At 32.4% G+C, this 22,386-nt stretch overlaps 1 protein-coding gene and 1 long non-coding RNA gene across 3 annotated transcripts in view; one reads left to right on the plus strand and one right to left on the minus strand.

Annotated features, from left to right (window-relative positions):
* Positions 1–22,386, plus strand: part of PCCA (propionyl-CoA carboxylase subunit alpha) — a 447,428-nt gene that overhangs the window by 157,450 nt on the left and 267,592 nt on the right. For both annotated transcript variants that reach the window (XM_031958625.1, XM_031958626.1), the window contains 3 exons: positions 5,627–5,663; positions 12,423–12,501; positions 15,120–15,222. In XM_031958625.1, the coding sequence (XP_031814485.1) occupies positions 5,627–5,663; positions 12,423–12,501; positions 15,120–15,222 (219 nt within the window). The remainder of the gene's footprint in view (positions 1–5,626; positions 5,664–12,422; positions 12,502–15,119; positions 15,223–22,386) is intronic.
* On the minus strand, positions 2,375–3,944 carry LOC116422275. Its single transcript, XR_004232844.1, has 2 exons — positions 3,777–3,944; positions 2,375–2,738 (listed from the first exon to the last, which is right to left on the minus strand). It is a non-coding gene; the product is annotated as an uncharacterized LOC116422275 (long non-coding RNA).

Raw genomic sequence — 22,386 nt, forward strand, 5'->3', positions numbered from 1 at the left:
ATCCAGTGGTCTTTTCTCTGTCCTCATTCTTGGTCTCTCTTCAGCATTTGACTCTGTTGATCACTCTCTCCTCCTTGATACTCTATTTTCTCTAGGTTTTAGATACCATTCTGTACTGGTTCTCCTACATGTCTAACTGTTCTTTCTCTTTCTCTATTGCTGAATCCTCTTCCAGATAATATCTTCTAGCTGAAGGCATCTATCTCTCAGGGTTCTGTTTTAGGCAGTCATCTATTCTGTCTCCACACTTTTTCATTTGTTGATCTCATCAACTCCCATAGATTTATTTAATTATTATCTCTGTGCTAATGATTCTCACATGTACTGTTATTCTAAAACAGATGTGAGATAAGACAGGGATTTGGGTGTAAAGATTTATTAAAACACCAGTGGTTGCATAGGGTTAAGGGTTGCAGATCTAGCTGGTTTTAATGGAGGGAAAGTCTTATAAAGAGCAAGAACCTGCCAGGGGGAGGGTCCTTATTGCCACAAGCAACAGTTGTACTGAAAAGTCAGCCATTAGTTCCTTATCTGGGGATTACCAGATTGTCTTTAGGCCTCTTGCTGCCCAAGACATTCCTGGGAGTTAACAAAGGAGGGAACTGAGGTTTAGGAGAAGGGGAAGTTTGTTGCAATGGGTCTACAGGGTGTGCCTGCAGGGGCATTGGGCACAGGGTGCTAAATTTGTGCTTATCCATTGTGCAGGAGAGTTGCAAGAGGAGGTAGACTTATCAGAGTTTTTTTGCATAGGGCCAAGAGTATGTCTTGTGTTGTCCTTGAGGTGAGTTAAGCCTTGGGGGCTATGATGAAATAATACTTTTCCTTTCTGTCCCCAGGGGTTTCACTGTATTTTAAGTTGTCTAAGCTTCCAGGGTTAGATAAGCGTTAGTTTAGGTTTTGGGGTGGCACTTTAGTACCTATCCGAATTTTTGTATTTTTAAAGAATGGAAAGAATCCTCATCAGTTGTGGGATGGCTAAAACAACCCATGATTGTGATGGAATATTACTGTAGTATAAGAAATGACAACAAGCAAGATGATTTCAGAAAATCTTGGATGGACATAACATGAACTGATAGAGAAGTGAGCAGAACCAGGAGAGCATTGTACTGTATCGACAGTATTGTCCAATGAAGAACGGTAAATGACAGCTATTACAGATCATTGTAGAAATACAGTGATCCAACACAATCCCAAAGGATTTATGATAAAACATTCTATCTGCCTCCAGAGAAAGAACTTATATTGTCTGAAGGCAGACTGAAAGAAGCATAATATATATTTTCCTTCCTCCCTTCCTATTTCTTTCTTCTATCCTTCTCTCCCTTCTTTCCTTTCCTTCTCTCTCTGTCCTTTCTTCCTTCCTTCCTTCCATTCTTCATCCCTTCATCCTTCCCTTCCTCCCTTCTTTCCTCCCTCTTTCCTTCCCCTCCTTTCTCTTTACTTCCTTTCTCCCTCCCTCCCTTCCTCCATCCTCTCTCCTTCCTTCCCGCCTTTCTTTCCCTGGTTTCTCTTCCATCACTCCTCCCTTCCTTCCCTCTTTTCTTTCCTCTCTTCACTCTCTCCCTTCTTTTCCTCTTTCCTCCTTCCTTTCCTTCTTTTCTTCTCTTTTTTCTCCCTTCCTCTCTCCTTCCCGTCCTCCTTCCTTTCTTCTGACTTTGTTTCTGTCTCTCTTATACAAAATATGGAAATGTTTTATATGATTGATTGCACATATAATAGTCCCCCTTCCTCCCCAGGCAATCGGGGTTAAGTGACTTGCCCAGGGTCACACAGCTAGGAAGTGTTAAGTGTCTGAGAACAGATTTGAACTCAGGTCCTCCTGACTTCAGGGCTGGTGCTCTGATCCACTGTGCCACTTGGCTGCCCCCAACAGTGTTTTTAAAAGAAGACTTTTTTGTCCTTGTCCAGCTTTAAACAAGGAAGCCTGAAATGTTTTTTTCTTTAGAGCTGAGAAATATTATTTCTTTGCTATATTCAGTTTTACTAAAAAAGAAAATTTTAACATATGGCCACAGCATGGCAATGAACAAAGAAATATTGCCATTCTAAGTAATAGTATCATTTTTATTTTATTGACTACTTGGCTATAACAATATTTGCCCAATTTGTTAGGGCTCTATGTCTCTAAAGTGTTTTGTAGTTGTATACATATAGAATTTGTTTGTGTCCTGATAGGAAGACTCCCCAATATTTTACAAAATGGAATTTCTCTTTCTTCTTTGGTGGATTTTCTAAATTTACTGATTGTTCTTTTTCCTGTCCTCTTCTTCTTTGACTTACTAGGTTTGGACATATTGAATGATATGTACCATTTGAATATCCATTTTTCAGATGCTTTAAAACACTATTTCCCAGGCTTTTCTTCTTTAACTTTTTCTTTTTACTGTGTCTTTTGGAAATTTTATCTACAGCCATGGTTCCATTTAGTAACTTTATATAGATTTTTCTCATTGTATCTCACATCTCCTTTTAGATAACCTACAAATCTACATAGATGTCTCATCATGTCAACTTCATCATGTCTAAAACAGAATTTGTCTTCCCTCTTTAAATTTATCCCTTCTCCATGCTTTCTTTTTGTTAATTACATCATTTCTTTTTATTGTTACCTTGAGACAGTATTAAATATATCCTATCAACTGTTTGTTCTTACAATCCACCAAATACTCTCATCTTTTTAAAAAAGAACTGCTTCTTGCCATGCCTCCTTCTGTCATATTAGTGAAATGCTTTTTCTAAAAGGAAAACAAACATAAAAGTGTATAATTATCCATGCAATATTTCATTTTATTATATTTGGTGCTATGTTCTAATCTATTAAGAATTTCTAGAATCCTGTATTCTGTTTGTTAGCCAGCTCAGCTCACTTTGTATTTTCTTCAGATTTGATAAGCATTCCAGCTATGCCTTTAGTTATGCAATTGATAAATATACTACATAACACAAGGCCAAATATACATCCTTAAGGAGATTCCCTTACAGTTTTTCATTGAACCATTAATGACCACAATTTAGGTATCAACCATTCTACCAGTTCTGAATTTTTGGACCAATTCTGTTGTCTCTTCCTCGTTTGCTTATTGGTTCACGTTGTTTTCAAGAATTACATGACCGAGTCAGATGCTCTGTTTATGTGTAATTTATGCTGTTTATTTGTAATTAGTATTCATTTATTTATTTGGCAAATGCCAATTATATTATTTTTTTAAAGCATTTAGAATTGTTCCCATAAATAATCTTGTAAGGTGAGAGCATAGTACAACAGAGGCCATTTCAGTTGGAAGAGAATGTTACTTTTTAACCCCAATCACATATAAGATAAATTTGTCTATAATTGAAATTTAAAGTTCTTATAATTTTGTTATCTTTAATATGTTGTTTTAGAAAAACATCCATTTCATTGTTTTAAAGAAATTTTTTAATTGGAATTTTCATGTTCTAGGTTTTAGAACTTGTGTCAACTAAGATTTTAAAAAAGTTATATTTTATAAAAAGATGTTTATAAATTTTATCTTTAAAAGGGTAATTATAAATTACCCATTATGGTTTATCTCCACATGAACTTTCTGGGTACCAGTTATTTATCTTAAGGTAACAGATTAAAAACATACATACATGTGTATACAAGTGTGTGTACACATATATACAAATTTTTCCTTTTTTTTTTTTGAATTCTGTTTTGCATATATATAATATAGGCACACACATACATAAATATACACACCATTAATTTGCAAGAGAAAAGAAATGTAAAAGTTTCCTTCTTGGCTTACCATCCTGGCTCTTCATCAGTCATCACTCTTCCTGCATTTTGTTCTAGAGGCTCTAATTGTCTGCATTTGGCAGGTTTAACACTTCCTGACAGAGAGGCTATTAAGGGGAAGTATTCTCGCATAACTGTCACTGGCAGGAACAAAGAACCTTCAAACTCAATGTGTGGAAACCACTAACATTCTTAAATGACCCTTTTCATGCATTTTTATCCCTTCAAGCTAAATTTTGGAGAGTGCCTGGTTAGGAGAAAACAGTAAAGTGTAATAAAACAGTAAACCTTGAGGTTTTGGGGTTTTTTTTGGGTGGGGGGGAGTGAGTAGTTGGAGGGGGGAGAGAGGGAAAGGGAATGAGAGGAGAAGAAGAAGGGAGGAAGGAAGGGAAGGAGGGAGGGAGGGAGGGAAGGAGAGAGGGAGGGAGAGAGAGAGAGAGAGAGAGAGAGAGAGAGAGAGAGAGAGAGAGAATATGAGAGAGTGTGTGTGTGTGTGTGTGTGTGTGTGTATAGATTTATCTCTGACTTGAAAACAATTGTTATTTGGAAAATCTCATTAGCAGACCTGACTGCTTAGAGTAAAAAGACTTAAAACTGATGTTGTTTTCAGGACTGCTTTGAACTTAACAAGCACCTATTTGTGGAGCAGACTAGCTAATGAAAGGAAATTAAATTTTCTGACAACTTCCCCTGCCAGCCTCCTTATTCTTTAGTGGCTGTTATTAGGTACTGACTTTAAAGAGGATTTTATTTTATTCATATACATGAATGAACCAGATATGATCATTTTCTTTTGTTTTTAAAAATACAGTAAAATTTTTATGTAGTGTTTTTAAAGAAATGGTCGTTTTCATATAATTTTCATGTCTGCTCCCTAAATTGCCAGTTGATTTTTAGACATTGTTTAATGTTTGTATATTTGAATAAATATCATTGTTAAATTTTAACAGATTTAGGGAATTGTCAAATTTAATCCATGTTAGTATTGTTTTTAGGGTTTCTACCTTGCTTTAATGATTATCTGTTGTGTTAATGTTGGCCTTGTGTGATAATATTTAATACTTGAGAATCATTATTTGCATATTATGTACTTACAGATTTTTAAGCCACCAATACTTTTTAGCCCTTGAAATCAAGTAGTAACAGCCTTTCTAACAAAAAATAACTAAAAATGAGCTGTGTTTTTAAAGTTTTCCCCATTTTGATTAACTTTTTTTCCTTATCAGTATATGAAGCCAGGTATTCACATCCTGCAATAAGAAATGACTACCAACTGCGTCTAAAAATTCCATCTTAAAAAACAATAAAGACTACAGAAGAAAATAGTGTGTTTTGGGAAATTGAAGAAAACATTATTTGTATTTCAGATACCAAACAATATTTGAGATATTAGAAACTTTTATTTTTTATTTCTGGATAATATTATGCTCCTCCCAAACAATAGATGATCACCTCCCCCTGCTGACAGCACTGAGGAAAACATGACCCAGAATTGCCAAAGAGGACAGAAACAAGATGACTGTAGACAAGCTTTAATGATCCGATTTATGAATCATTATTGATTGTAAATTCTGCCATTAAATGCCTGGAAGTATACTCAGTCATTTAGTAATTCTGGTAGTGCTTCCTTGCAGCTGATTTCAAACTTCTTTGAGTTTCTCAATATAATAATGATGAGGTAGAATTTACATTCCACTTATGGTATTAATTTTACATTCCTCTGAATGAAAAGGGTCAGAAGGTTGTAAAATTGAACATTAAATGAATCTGAGGAGACAGTAGTGCAATATATGACTGCCCTAAGGACATTGTGCAATGGCTGATGGGATTAACGTTGAGTCTCATTTCCTGCTTTTACAGGATGCAGATGAAGCTGTCAGAATTGCAAGGGAAATTGGTAAGTCCTTAAATTAGTTATGGTGGGATTTGCATGACTCTCAGCAGACATGGTTGACTAAATTAAATATATTATAAGTAATCCCTATATAACAAATAGTGGTTTAATACTTTTAAGTTATTTGATTACTTTGAGGGCTGAGAGGCTATTTAATAATTAATCACATTTTATCAATATGTTAAGGTTGACTTTTTTTTCATAAATCTAAGATATAATTATTAGGAAATTAAAAGAGGTATTTTTGATATTGTATGTTCTATTAATTTCTGCAGCCATAGATGAAGGACAGTCTGGGAAGAGACCATTATGATCATGATGAAAAAGAATTTAAATATTATAATTTATCAGTTGACTGTTTTTAATTTTATTATTTTTAAGTTTTTTTACTGAACACATTATAAAATACGTATTGAAATATCTATTACTTTACTTAATTACAGGGTCATTGAAATGAAAGGGATTTAGTTAATATTTCAACGTATAATTCAATTTTCAACATTTCCTGAATGAACAAAAAATGTATTCTCAGTATCTAGTGTTTTTTGTTTGTGTTTTTGTTTTTTTGTTAAATAATACTGCTTACAATACTATAATTATATTGTTTGGCAAAAAGATTCTCAGAAGTCCATGTGTTTGCATGTGCAAAATGTTCCTTCAACTTGGGGTTGAATCTTTCCAAACACTTTTAAATTATTATTAGATCCTTGCCTGGGATGAGACAGGGAATATAAGGTTGTTGAGCCAATTATTAGTGTACAGAAACTATCAAAAAGGAATAGAATTAAGATGTTAAAGAAATTTGAAACTCTGAAATACAGGTACTCTAAGAATAATAAAGATAAGATTTATTAATTTTATCTCTATTCTTTTCCTTTATTTGGAATGTACTCAAGCCAGTAATCAGTTGTTTTGGGAGGATAGTGCCACTTTGAGGCCAATTTGGGGAACTCTCTGACCTAATAGTCTTTTTTCCCCCCCTTCCTTGGAGAAAATGCATTTGAAGAGACTGTTTAATTTATTTCTCATTAGATACCACTGCATGTTCAATCTTGCCCTTTCTCTTTTCCTTTTTGTGTATTTCCCAAATTACTTTAAGGTAGCAGTTCTCAAACTTTCTGGTTTTACTGCCTCTTTATACTCTTAAAGATTATTGAGTATCTTCCAGGAATGCAGTAATGGAGTTGTCCACCAGGTGGTGTGTTTTGTGGGCTCTTGACTTTGTGGTTTTCTTCATTTTGCTATTGCACATGTTTGGAATATTCTTCCTAAGAGACTACAGAGTTCACATTGCATCCCTTTGAGATGCTTAGTCTTAAGATAGAGTTCTTCCTCCATTGCCAGCCCTATAGCTTTCAAAGCAGTACTAAGCAGTTTGGTTCTGCCATTGCTAATCAGATCCCAATTTTTTAGGGGAGGAAATTTGATATTTTTAAGACAATGAAAATATGAGTTCATAAATCCACATTTAATCTCTTTGGGCTCCCCTTTCTCAGTCCATGGGCCTCTACATTCAGAATTTTAAATACTTTGCATATAGTGATTGTGTAATAAATAATATAAAACAAAAGGAAATAGATCAAGTGCTTCTTACATGGCTTCTAGGCATCTGCAAACCTCTTTCCACTTACCTTCCACTAATCCTAAACCAGTTAGTCATTCTTTCCATATATCTGCTTGTAATTAATGGAAGAAATTAGGGAAGTGTATAGTCACTTCCAATTTCAACATTATAGACATTAAAGAAAGGAAAGTTGGCCAACTGATAAGAAGAGTTAAAATTTCTCCTTTCTGGCTCCCCTGTTTACTGGAACTTAGAACAGCTGACATTTTTTGCAATTTGAGATCCTTTCTCAACTACAGTCTTCTTTGCTCCAGGAAGAGGATCTCTCCCCTTAACGGTGATCTTTTGTTCTGTAGGTAACAGTGTGCTTTCAGCTTCAGGATTGCATTGTTTGTGTTGTTAGCATTTTGAGGCCTTGACACTGACCCACTTGCACCTTTTGCATTAATGGCTTCCTGGAAGCCACAATCCAAAGTTAGTAGATAGAGAAAGATGAAATCACATTTGAATATTACAGTATATGGATCATGTTGTCCTCAGAAAACATTTGAAGGTACACAATTTCTGCTATCCAGTCTTTCTCCTAAAATAGATTTGGGTGAAAATTGCTTTGGATGCTATATTTTTAATCTTTCTTTGTGAATTCATTGTTAGATTCTTTGTCTATAGAGATAAAAAAGCATTCTGCGGAAATGGTTTTCATATGACTTTGCCCGAAACGCCTGTTCTACTCTCTAAGTTAGATCCCTTTTTAGGAAATTGAGATAAGATTTTAGAGTGCATATTTCAAGGAAAAATAAGGTAGTTATTTAAAAATGTCTATTTTGAATATTTAGTAACTCACCTCTGTCAGAAAAAGAGAAGGCTTCTTCATCATTAATCCTTTAGAAACCCATTTGATAATTGAATTTATCAGAGATCTTAAATCCTTAAAAACTGTTGATTTTTTTCTCCCAATATTGTTGTTATTGAATTAATTGGTTTCTGCTAACTTTACTCTGCATTTGTTCATATAAGTTTTCCCAGATTTCTCCAAATTATCTCTTTCATCAATTTTTACAGCACAGTATTCAATGGTGGAAAGGCTGGATAAATAACAATTTGTGAATGGAATGTAACACTGTGCTGTAATAACAACAGTATTTTTACTGGGCAAATTTAAAATTGTGTTTTTTAGGGTGGTGGTGTTTTGTTTTTTTCCCCCATGCTTTTAAAAAATTTTACACAGATTGTACATTATCCTGAGCTTATGTATATGTACAAGGTTTTTGAAAATAACTACAGTTTGTCTTTGGTTCAATCTTGGATCAATTTTTTTCACTCTCTTTTGATATTTATTGTTTTTTATTACTTGGTAGAAGATATGCTTTAATACGTGGTTTTTACAAAATTACATAAAGAAAAGTCATAGCAACAAAAAAAAATTTTTAAGTGTTCTTTGAAATTTCTATTCAAAAATTAAATGCTTAGTTTTCACTATGTGCCTTTTGAATTTGTGGTCATTTGAGGTCAGGATGGTGTTCCCAGGGAAGTTCTCTCTGTGTTATTGCTCCTTTTCCCCCTTCATTCTTAACTTGGTATTGTATTTCTCCTTTGCTATTCTGTGTGGTCTTTACTTCTAAATTTTTTCCTGTATATGTATAATTTCAATCTTGTTCTCCCCTTCAAAAAATTATTTTTAGTCTCTTTTGTTTTAATTACTTCTTATGTTTTTGTGTTTGTTTCTTTCATCTTCTTTCTCCTTGTTTTGTTGTTATCCATTCTTACATAGCTTTTTCCTTTTCCTATTGCTGTGTTTTAAAAGGTCCAGCTAAAAGTCAGTAATGTAAAAACATCAGAGGCTTTGGGGTGTTTTTTTTTTGGGGGGGGGGAAGAGAGAAACTTCCTGTCTGGGAAAACATTCTTATTCCAAACTGTACATCAAGTTTTAACTTGATTTCAGCTTTCTGGAGCATAGTCAAGAAATCTTCACGGTCAGGAATTTTCACATGCCTGTAGAGAGGGAAACAGGCAAATTAATTTAAGCAAATAAAAGTATTTAAGTTTTTCTATTTATGCAAAAAATATTGAATTTTACTTTTTTATCCACCTGGTTTACTTGAAATCACTAATTCTTAAACCTAGCACCATATGTAGTTCTATAATTCAAAATATTGCCTTTAAATTAATGTGCATTTCCTCCTTGAAAAATATAGATCTTCCAGCTATTCTGTTTGGAACAACTGAGTATATATGTATATAGATAATTTAAGCAGAATTCCTCAAACTACTAAGCATATTTACTGTGTCAAACTATTTATTAGTTTTGTAACAGTTGAATAATTTTCTTTATTCTCTCAAATTAATTTACAAGCATGCTAGAGCAATTCTAGTCATGAAATGATCTAAGAAATGTTTTAAAATAATGCATCTGGGACAGCTTGTAGCATAGTGGATAGAGCACCAGCCCTGAAGTCAGGAAGACCTGAGTTCAAATTTGGTCTCAGACACTTAACACTTCCTAGCTGTGTGACCCAGGGCATGTCACTTAATCCCATTTGCCTCAGCAAAAAACCCAAAAAAACCCCCCCAAAAAATTTGTGTTATTTTAAAATTATAAATAATTTTATTGCTTTTCTCTGCATATAATAAAATGCCAATTTCTTATTTAAGTGCTTATTATGTATAGGTTATAATATTACTACAAATATAAATAATTGAATATAAAATATGAATATTTAAATGAACATAAAATAATTAGACATAATTCATATTTTTAGGAGAGTATAGACTAGTTAGGGGAAATAAAGTTTACATTTTTAAATGACTTAAAAATATTTAACAATAAGATTGCCTTATGAAAGATTTATCATTTATGGTTTTTAATATTTTCAGAGAGCTTGCTCCTTAAATCTTGATTCTTTGTTTTGTTAAGTTTAGGAGTATGCAGAACTGCTTGGGCTATCTTCTTTATATTTAATCTAACTCTCATGGTAGTACAATATATTGGATCAAGTACTAGACTTTGAGTCAGAAATCTAGATTTGAATCATATCTGTACTGCTTTATGGTCTGGATAACCCTGAATCTATTACTTTTGTCTGTGAACCTCAGTTTCATCTATTAAAAAAGGACAACAATATTTGCTTTACCCTTGTTATCCCAGATTTGTCATGAGGAAACTGAGACTGTATACATGCAGTATTATATACAATGTGAATATATGCACATAGACAAATGGATCAAGTGAAGTTTTTTAAAGGATGGGGAAGACATGGGTAGGTTTTTGGAAAGTAAGGAATCATCCAGTAAATAGAGAGAGATTAAATGTAAATGCAAGAGTGAAGATAATAGAAGGGGGAATTCATTGCAGAAAATGCAGTAAAATGGGAATCAGTTGTGCACATAGAAGAGTTGACTTTGGTAAGGAGAAGGGCTACCTCTTCATGAATTAGGGGTTTAAGAGATAGTGGAGGGAGTTATCCAAGTGACATGAGATGAGAAGAGAGGAAGCTTTCAGGGAATGGCCCAGTTTTTGAAAGTAAAGTAAGAGGTTGGGGGTGGTGGGAGTCATGGAAGTTTAAAGATTTGGAAGACCCTCTGTGGAAAGTGGGATAGTGAGTTAATTAGGGAGACATAAAAGGATTGCCTTGCAGTGATGAGGGCCCAGGTGAAGTTATATAATATAAAATTGTAGTAGATTCAACCTAGGTTCTCCATCTTTGTTCAGTAGCTATATGTAGGAGTAAAGGCAATGGATAGTGGGTTTCATAGGGAAGAAATGGGAATATAATAAGCAGTCAAGGTTCTCAAGACAAGACAATAGTACACAGTTAAAGTGGGTTTTCCAAGGAGTCAAAAGATAGGGAATAGAGGAGAGTACAGTTAGTGAAAGGGATGGTAGACTGGGAGAGAACTGAAGGGGGTTGATGAATTGGAGATCTTGCTGTCAAACTAGAATTATTTATCTCGCTATCAAACTATCATTGTTTATCTTTTGTGTTTTCTTACAGTATTTTTGTTACAACTTTTTTGTATCTTAAGTGCTTGTAATGCGATTTCTGACACCACTGATCTATTGAAACTATTTTCTGAAAATAACCAAATAATTTCTTTGTATTGATTCTGAATGTAAACACAAAAGTAAAAAGGCATTATCATTCAGATATCAGATCATGAAAGAGGATTCTCTATGAAATCATGAATCTCATTTCATACTACTTGATTTTATATGTGTATGTATGTATGTATATATATATATATATATATATATATAAATTCTGTCTTCTACTAATGTGCCCTGAATGTAAGAAATACTGAGTTCCATCCACTTTTACTTAATTTTTTCCCTTGGTATCTTAAAATATTTTTTGTGCATATATTTCCCCTTCTAAATAATAAACTTCTTGAGAACAGGCCATTTATTCCTTTTCCTCTTTGTATCCTTTGTTTCTAGCCCCAGGTCTTTCTATTTTCATGATGTGATATTAATAATGTCTCTTCATTAGCAGTTTACCTATACATTCTATCCTACAACAGATTCCAATTTGTTTTCGCAAATATTTTTTTGTCTATTCCATTAGGCTTCCAGATAAAATTTAATATCTGAAGATAGCATTCAGGGCCTTCCTATCAACTTATTAAGTCTGATAACATAGAATTCTTGAAACAAGGATTTAATATGAAAAATTGTATATTTGATTATCTTTTGGGAATAGTCATTTTACTATGAATAAGTATTTCCATTGCATTTCCATTCCATTTATGCATTCCATGCATAAATCCACTGCATTTCCACCCCCCCACCCCCCACCCCCACTCAGTTTTTTTCCTTTGGTGTTATAAGCTGCTTTTTGTGTCTTCAGCCACTCATTTACTTCTTCTAGGTAACACTGGTTGGTTAACCAGCTTTTGGAACTTAAATAATATAAAGTATTATCTCTGTCAAATTAATTAATTCTGATAGTGTTTTCTCTTACAAGTTTTGATACCATTAGAGAAGTCTTTTTGCTTGTTAGAAAATAGCTGGTATAAATATTTAAAATTTAAATATATTGTAATGCAGTGATAATTTTTTTTGTTGTTTTTATTTGTTTAAAAAAAACTTTTAAATAAACCAGTTATTGTCTATTGAATTATTAGACATGTGGTCAGTTGTCATGTTCATACAACCAAATGATCAAAGTCTGAACTTCTGTTTAATTGTTCCCTGCTGTTAGGCTATCCCGTTATGATCAAGGCCTCAGCAGGTGGTGGTGGGAAAGGTATGCGAATCGCTTGGGATGATGAAGAGACCAGGTGAGATCCTGTCTAAAATATAGTCTTGATGAAAATTATAGTTACTAGAATGTTATTAAACTGACATCCTTAAAGTTATCAAAAGTAAAATGAAGAAATTAAATAGCTGTGTTCTTTAAAAAAGTCTTTTTGGTGAAAAAAAAAGCATTCAGAAATTTTTTTTCTTCTGTTTTTATAGCAATTGAGAGAATCTGTGATATTTGTAATAGAATTTTGCCTTTTTTTTGAACACCATAAAAGGATTTGTTTTCTATTCAAAAATATCTTTCTGAGGTTTTGTATCTTGGTGCTATGCTTTTAGAGATTATCTAGTTTAATGGCTTTGTTGTGCAGAGATGGAAAACTAAGGTCAGTAGAGGTCAGGTTATTTTACTGTGACCTCATTGCTAATTGTAGTGGTAAAGCTAGGGAATAAACCCTAAGTACCCTGACTACAAGTCCCATATTAGATTTGTACTTTGACCAAGCTATACTTATGTTAGATCTATACCTTGGGGAGATCAGTCAAAAAATGAAAAATCTTCTTATGGATAAAAATAATTTTGCAAATTTTTTTGGCGTCAAAAAAGTGTGAATTAAGGAAATGCCTATTAATTGTGGAAAGACTGAAGAAATTGTGATGTGTGATGTGTGAATGGAATAGTATTGGCCTGTAAGAAATGTGGAAAAGATGATTTCAGAGAGACATGGAAAGACTCATATACATTGATGTATTGTGAAATGAGCAGAACATGAAAAATTTATAACAATATTATATGAAACAATTCTGAAAGACTTAATAACTATGATTTACTAAAATGATCAACACTGATTATAGAGAACTGATAAAATAGAAATTTTTTACAGCATAATAGAAGTATTTATATTCAGTATAAGAAATATATTTTTGGCTGTGATGATTGTGGGAACATGTTTTGATTAATGGTGCTTATGTGATATAAGGGTTTTGTATATTTCCTTCCTTCTCTCCCTCTTCCTCCATTCTCCCTTCCCTTTCTTCTATTATCCCTTTCTTTCTTCTCTCCTTTCTAGATGTCAGATAGTTGGAGGGAAAAACAAAAAGAAACTAAAAGCAACTTGTCAAAATGGATAAAGAAGAAAAGATCATCACATTTTTGCAATTAAAGCAATCACCAATTGCTTTGGAAAGAGTACTTATATTCAAAAAATCCCAGTTATAATTATAGAACTACAATTAGCAATATAATATGATAATTAAGAAAGCTGTTCTGATCTTAGACTGCATTGAAAGGCATAGCTTGTGGGAGTCATAAGGTGATATTTAGATTATATTCTGCTCAAGTCAGGCTCAAGTCTCAAGGTTTGTATTCATTACTGGCTGCCATAGTATAGCAAGTATTTATTAAACTGGAGAGAGGCTAGTTGTGGGCACCTAAGTGGTAAAGGATCTCAAGTTCATTCTCTATGAAAACTGATTGAAGGAATTGAGGATATTTAACCTGAAAAATCTAGCTGCCCATCAAGTTATATAGACATAAAACAGTTTTTCTGGAAAGAGTTGAAAATGAATAGCACCTGGGGACATTGAGGAAGCATATGGTGGATATGACTAGGCAGCAATACCGGCAAGTTGTTGATTTCTATTGGCAGAGAATTTTCCCAACAGGAGAGAGAATATAGGGAGGATCACAGATCTAAACCACTTCACTATTTATGCCCCCTACTAAAAAAGTGAGAGAGAGAAAGACAGACAGACAGAGACAGATTTAGACCTAATCGAATTACTATAGATGATCAGGAGCTTTAAAATATTGTAATATGATTGATACTCAATACCTTTAATACTTTGGCTCAAGCTGATTTTTTTTTCAGCTGCAATAGACTTCCTTTAAGTGTTCTCTATATTTTAGTGAATTTTGGCACTTAAATTCTTGATTCATCTTAGACTTTGCTGCCTCTGTGTCTTGGGTCAAATAATTTCTTTTACCTCAAATATAGTTCTCATTTTTGCTGATAGAAATTTTTTTTATCCTTCAAAGTATAACTTTGAAACTGTCTTCCCAAGAAAGGAGTCTTTCAGAGTGAAATAATATTAAATAATATTTCTTTTCTTAACTCTCATATCATTTTATGTCTCTTCTATCCATTTATCACATTCTGATTATTTATATTTTATATCTAATATTGTTAATGGTCTTTTTGAGCTTTTCAGTTGAATATGTAAATTTTAATAGCATTTTCCTTGTAATAACGAAACATTTTAGTAATATTTTCAGTATTTATAAAATATATAATTCTACTTTTTCCACTGCTTTTCACTGAGTAGCTTTTAAAAATGATTATTACTAAATTTTAAGGAGGAAAGTATGAATATTATATATTTAGCCTTAAAATAATTTAATTTTGTATCACAAATGAATTTTGGTTCTCTACAAAAATGTATGAATTTTTTCTAAAATAGTTTAACGATTAGAGAATTCTTTAAGTTCTATTAAAAATAATTTCTTTTGAATTTGGTTTTGACCTTCTGGAACATTATAGAAAAATTCATAATGAAAAGGCTTACTTATAATTAATGGGTTTGTTTATATATGTACTAAAACCCAAGTTTTGTCTCTTGTTGTTTAACATCTTTTTCCCCCCTCTTCTTTTCAAAGGGATGGTTTTAGATTTTCGTCTCAAGAAGCTGCTTCCAGTTTTGGTGATGATAGGTTACTAATAGAAAAATTTATTGATAACCCCCGGCATATAGAAATCCAGGTTAGTACACTTTTCTAATAAATCTTTAAAGAATAATATTTCCTCTGCCCAAGACCTTCAATTATGGATTATATTTTAAGATATCTAAGTTTACTACTCTGGCTAATCTAATGCCCAAATTCCTGGAGGTAATTATGCTAAACTTTACTAATGGGGTTATGATTCTTATTAGAAAGTGATCTAGAAAGAAGGGTTTCAGTTATACTGTAAATAAGGATTATGATTGGATTAAGGAGCAACTTAAGTTCTAAGTTAAATTTTATACCTCTGGACAAGTTCCTTTAATTCCCTGAGACTTTTTTCAAAATGATTTCATAATACGTGTACTGTTTACTTCACCAGAAGTATTATGTGGAAAGGAAACATTTTTGGTTTCTTGCTAAAAGTTCTACGTATAAAGATTTGGGTGGTGATAGTCTGAATCTTTTTGGCAGATTGTGGTTTATTTCCGTTATGGAATATCTATAATTTTAGAGCATCAGTGGATTCTGGCCTGTATAGGGCTTATTTGTGGTTTGATAGAGCAATGGATAGGTCATGGAAGGCAGGAGTAACCTCCAGGATGTTTTGGAAGAAGAACTGAAAAAGAGAATTCTCATCAGATAAAGTATGATAGGAAATAAAGGTAGGCTAGTCACAGGAGACAATGTCAGGTATGCAGCACCTTGAGATTTCAAAAGAAAATGGGGAGGGCCTGTATCACATTGGGTAAACTTCTTATAATGAACTTATGTGGAAACATGAACAAAAGTTACAGAATTGGCAGCCATGGAAGGGTTATGATCTGCATCACTGAAAGAGCTTCTAAATCTGTGAGATCACAGATCATTGGGTATTTAAGTTTTCAATTTCTCCTTAACTTCTACATCTGTTCACAAATATTTAAGTGCCCATTATGTGCTGTACAAAAATAAAAATGAAATTCCTTCTTTCAAATTACCCTGTATGGTTTCTAATGATCTCGTAGTTTCTAAAACTTATGACCTTTCCTCAGATCTTATTTTTCTTGAGTTCTGAGGATTTCTGCTCTCTTAGATAGTCTATCCTTTCTGGGTTTTCATGCCACTTCTGAACTTTCTTTGTTTTCCTCTTACCTGTCCAACCATTTTCAGTTCTCTTTTCTTGTACTTTATCTATAACTTATTCTCTAACTGGTAGTGTCTTGGGAGGTCTTCTATGTCTCCTTTTCTCTGTACGCTCTTATTATCTCATTTGATAATCATGGCAACTCTCAAAAGTTCATGTATCTCCATGTAGAAAATTGTCAAATCTCTATATATTCATCCCTAACTTCTCTGCTGAGCTAAAGTCATATTTTTCCAATTGCTTGTTATACATCTTATTGTCTAAAGGTATCTCTGACTCAGTACGTCAAAAACAAAACATTGTCTTCTTCCTAAAATTAGCCCAACAAATTTTCTTGTTACTGTTTATGTATACCAGTATCCTTGGGTCATCCTTGAGTTTTCACTCTCATTTATCCCACATATCTCATCTGTTAACCAAATTTTGTCATTTCTACTTGTGTATTATCTCTAATATGCTTCCCATTTTTTCTACTTTTATAGCCACATCTGTAATTGAGGCCCTCATCATCTCTCTCCCTGATTATTTAGCTTCTATCTCTTTGCCTCTATCCTTTCTCTATCCTTCATTCAGATGCCACTGATTTTTGTAAAATATTCAATCTTCTTCTTATCGCCAATATCAAATATAATGACTTTGTTGGGGAAACATTTAAAATTCTTTATAATCTGGACCCTCCCTTTCCAGGCATCTTTCACCTTACTTTTTTCTGTAACCTCTAGAATTCAAACATTCGGGCCTACTTTAGTTTGATTATCTTTTTATCACTTCACAGAAATCTTCCCAGGTTTCTCTGAAACCATATCCTTCATTATATAGCATTTACATTTTAGATAGCATTTGTTTTGCTTCCGACTCATTCTTCCTCAATTTGTCTTCATTCTCTCCTTTTAATTCCTTGACCTTCCCAACAGCCCTCACATGCCTCTTTCCTTCATATTTCTCTCTTTTTTTTTGATTGAAACTTATTTCTGTTTTCAAGTGTATGCAAATTAATAAATTTTTATTATGTACCTGTAATATTCTAGACACTCAAGCAAGAGCTAAGGATATAGACTAAAAAAAAAAGAAAGAAAGAATTCTTGCCTTCAAAGAAGGCATTAATAGAAGCTTACACTTTACTGGGGAAGGAAATAATTAATTATAATATATTAGTTAATATAATAATTAATTTGTGCCCAGGTTGTGTTATTCTTTGAAGATGTTTTAGAATCATTCTTTAGAATGATGTCTTTTTTTTTTTTTTTTTTTTTTGCTGAGGCAATTGTGGCTAAATGATTTGCCCAGGGTCACACAGCTAGGAAGTGTTTAGTGTCTGAGACCAGATTTAAACTCAGGTCCTCCTGAGGGCTAGTGCTCTATGCACACAGGCTGCCCCTGGGTTTGTGTTTTATGCTTCCTTGCCAATATAATTGTTCCTGTTGGTAGAATTTGCTTTTTATTTGCTCCTTCTTGTCTACTTCCTGACTTTGGACTTGATATTAGGGCTGAGCTCTTTTGCCTTTCTGGAGAGAAGGTGGTCCTGTTGCTTTCTTGGGGATTTACGGTTGTGCTATTCTGTGATTTCAGAGATAGGCTAAGCTCTCAGTGCTAACTGAGTGAGTGCTCTGATGTAGGGCAAAATCTGATTGCAGCTCTCTGAGCTCTGCAAGTTCCTGGTTTGGGTCTATGAATGAATAGACTGTTTGCTGCACTCTGTTTCTTCTAGTCAGCTAAGAACTCTTTTAGTTCAGAGTATACAGAAGTATAGGCTCACCTTTTTTCTGGCAGTCCTGCCCTGGTGATAAATCTGCAGGTTATGCTAGATGCTACAGCTGAGACCCTCCTCTGCTCCATTCCAATTGGGAAATTTCAATCTTTCTCTCTTAGAACTAGAAAAATTCAATCGAAAATTAAATAAGAAAGATGTCGAAGAGATGAATAGACTCGATAGGGATGATAAAATGTAAAGAAGACAATGAGAACAGAAAAAATATACCTTTTTCTTTGTTATACATTGTTCCTTTACAAAAATTAACCATTTAATTGAGGTATGAACATTTTATAGTTAAATCCAGAAAACAGATATTAAATAGAATACCTTTTTAGATCATATGCAAAAAAAAATTATATTTAATAAGAGACTATGAAAAACACAGATTAAAGGTTAACTGAATACCAACTAACTTTAAAAAATGAATGGATAAAATACAAGTCAAACAATATTAAAGAGAATATAACAAAACAACATATCAAAACCTATTGAATATAATAGTAATCAGAGAAAATTTGTGCCTCTATATGCTTGCATAAATAAACTAAAGACCAAACTAATGAATTGAGTATGCAATTAAAAAAAAAAACTAGGAAAAAAAGGTAAAAATCTCTAATACAAAATTGAAAATCCTAAAAATTAAAAGTGAGATGAATAAAATTAAAGAAAAATATCAAATTAATAAATAAAACTGGAAACTGGTTTTATAAAAAAAAGATGTTATTTAATGTGATTAACAAAAGAGAAAAATGAATTACTAGTATCAAAAATGAAAACAGTAATTATATATATATAATGAAGATGAAATCAAAGCAGTTATTGGAAGTTTATTTTACCCAATTGGATACCAGTAAATCTAATACTTTAAGTGGAGTAGCCAAATATTTTTAAAAATATAAACTGCCAAAGCTGATTAAGCAGACATATGAAAAATGATTAAACAGACATATGAAAGTCTCTTTATTGCCTCCTGACTGCTTTATACCTAAAAGGTGATGTTAACATTCTGAGGCCTTAGTACCTTGAGATAACCACCAGGTCCTGAGCTGTATCTTTTAAGGAAAAGAGCAACCTAATTTGCAAACAAAGAAAGGTTAGGATTTTGCTCCTAGAAGTCACCTTCTTTAACTGAAGGAACTGTTTTTTTCTTCTATTTGTCTGGACTTAGTTCTGTGCTTGACTCTTAAAGTTTTATTGAGGGAAAATTTAATATTATTTCATAAATCATTTTATAGCTTTTCAGTGTTTTAGTATTTGAGGTTATAATATGTATCATTTTACCATGTTATAAGAAAACATTACTTTGTCTAAAGCTTATTTTTGTGTTTAAGATGTTTTGCTAATATATATGTGCTTCTGCCTTTTATATATATATAATATAAAGGTTACTTATTGTATTCAAAAATAAATGAAAAGTAGGAAATTAATTTTGTAGCTACTAAGTGCTTTAGTGTTTTAGAGGAGGCAAAGATCATTTCTGACTAGGTGGGGAAAGCTTTATCAGAATTTTGGATTTTTGCAGGGTGGTCTTGAAGATTAATTAGATTCGTAGAAAGAAAAAGACCATTTGAATATTGATAGTGATTTTGAAAAGTCTACATCTAAGCAATTTAAAATTTTTAAATATAATTGAATTGGGGTTCTTTTGTTCTCTTTAACCAATATATCAGTTAACTTATATAATAAACCAATAAATCATTATTACTATAGTACTCTTTGTATTCCAGTTTGGAAAAGAAATCTTTTTTTTTTTTTTTAACTAAAGGTCATGTTTCATCTTTCTGCTTTTTCTCCATGACCATACAAGTGATACAAATGTTTTATATATATATATATATTTTTTGCTTATAATGTGATTGTATCTGTTTCTTTGGTCCCAATTAACCATCTTCATTCCCACAATTTTCTTTTTTGCTTTTTGAGGGGCTTGTCTTTTGCCAACTTTGCCTAGTCTGTCAAATGAATTATTGTTGATGTTCTTCATTTTTATATGTATTATTAAATATCATAGATGTTTAGGCCAAATTTAATATCTGTTTGTCACTTGATTCTAGACATATTTCATATAAATTTTTAAATTTACATTTAGTTCCAATACATTCAGCTGAGTTGAATGAGTTAAATTTTATAATTATTTAAAGCATTCAATTTTTAGACTTGAAAATAATCAGATTATAAGTATATTTTATGGTACTAAGACCATTTTTCTCCTTTAAAGTCTTCTACAATTTCTGGGAAAGATAGGAATTCTCTTTTGTGTATATGTTTTATGTGTGAAAGCCTTCCATTTTGTTATCTAAATATACAGAAATTTTTCCCAAAACTTTTTTCAGACTAAGACAGGAAGAATTAGGCTTTATTTTACAGGGATCTTTAATAATTGAGATCCTTGGTTTAAATCTTTCACCTGTAGACTCATTTGGAAGAATAAAATAGCAGGTCAGAAATACATGAACAAAACCAAGACATAAATGTAGTGATCAGCATTGGACCCATAATTTTTCTTTCTCTGAATCTCCAGAAAGATTTTTTTAAGCACAATGGGATATATAAAAAGACTTTTCCTATGTATCCATTACTAATTGCTATCTAATTACTGGTTTCAAATCTGAGTTTTGCTGCTGTCTGACAGCAGGATTTCATAACCTCTGGGTGGTTTTCCTATTTTGGAACCAGTGTTCTGCCATGTCAGAGTCCTTAAGCTCTTGTTAACTCGAATAATGGTTAGAGAATGCAATGTACTTGCTTTTCTTTGTCACCCCAGAATTTCAAAGTAGATCTACTTTGAATAATAATGTTATTTTAGATGTTCAGGGTTTCAGTTTAGTAGGTTCTGCTGGTGGTTTTGTGTTCTTGTTTCAAGCCTGATCTCAAATTTAATTGTTCATAGTTCTTATCTGACAAGAAGTCTCTAATGAACATGGCAGTTTCCTTAACAGATGTTTTATTTCTTTTTCCCAATTGAAGATACAAATTCCCTATAATGTCTCCCCTGATTTTTGTATTGAGAGCCTGAGGCATTTTGACAGCTGCTTAGTAATTTTTAGTAAGAATAATTTTAATTTGTAGTTTGACCTGCTGAGATATGGGATGTAGCAAATAATTTAGAACCTTTCTGGCTTAGGGTTTGACATCAAACAAATTAAGCTTCAGCTATATCCTTTTCCCTCAAACTATTATTTAACTAACTATCCAATGAATCCTTGACTCTTTTATTCTATATTTCAATTGGGAAAGTTAATATGTAGTTAATTGTTCAGGGTTTCTTAAACTAGTTGCCCATACATCTGTTTTTCTTTGTGATCTTATCTGGTTGTTACTGTAAATCTATAGTGATGATTCTTTTTATAAAATCTTAATTCGTATTCATTGGCAACCATGCTTGAAAATTCTTGAAATTTTGACTTGCTTTTCCACTACTTCTTAAATAATTTTTATTAGGAGGAAGAGGAGAATAGAGGAAGAAGTAGAAGACTATTAACTAGCATTTATATTGTACCTTAAGATTTGCAAAATGACTTCTATGTTAACTCATTTGATCTTCATAAGCACCCTATAGGTGCTATCATTATCTCTATCTACTATTAATCTCTCGATTAAGACTGAGAAAGTTACATAACTACTAATTATCTGAAGCCAAAATCAAACACAAGTCTTTGAGGGAATGCTAATATTTTAAGAATATTAACCTCTTAATGATAACTTATAATAAATTACTGTCCCCAGTGTACACTATCTTACTAAACCCTACCAAAATCTTTTCAATTTTATCTGCTAGTCACCTAGTTGTTTGCTATAGTACATAGAAAGTGAACTGTGAAGGTTTTCTTAGACATTGGTAAAATATTATACATAAGAAAATTCTGATACACTGGAATTCTTAAGAGAATGATAAACAATACATTTTTTTGATTAAAATATTTTTAAAGTATTATGAAAAATCAGTATTATAATAATTATTATAATTTTAAGTGAAGATGAGCAGAAAATAGATATTGGTTAAATAAATGTCTGTGGGGAAAGATATCATAGAATACCTTAAAAGAATTAAAAGCCTTTACAACATAAAGAATGTGCATGTCAGATCTGTCTTTGAAGTCAATTCTTTCCCAAAATTATACATCCATAATAGTAATAAATAAAGAAATTGTTGGCAAGGATTGTCAATCTAAATGATTAAGTTATATGTTAGAACTAAGTAGTTGTTAGTACTCCTAGAAAGAGAATCAGGAAAGAAGGCAGGGTAATAGAAAGGCTCTTAAGAATTCTTCTAAAGTCAGAGTGGACAGATAGATAAATATATAAAATCAAATCAACTTAAGGAA

The sequence above is a fragment of the Sarcophilus harrisii genome, chromosome 3 (assembly GCF_902635505.1).
Source record: "Sarcophilus harrisii chromosome 3, mSarHar1.11, whole genome shotgun sequence".
In the NCBI taxonomy this organism is placed as follows: Eukaryota; Metazoa; Chordata; class Mammalia; order Dasyuromorphia; family Dasyuridae; genus Sarcophilus; species Sarcophilus harrisii.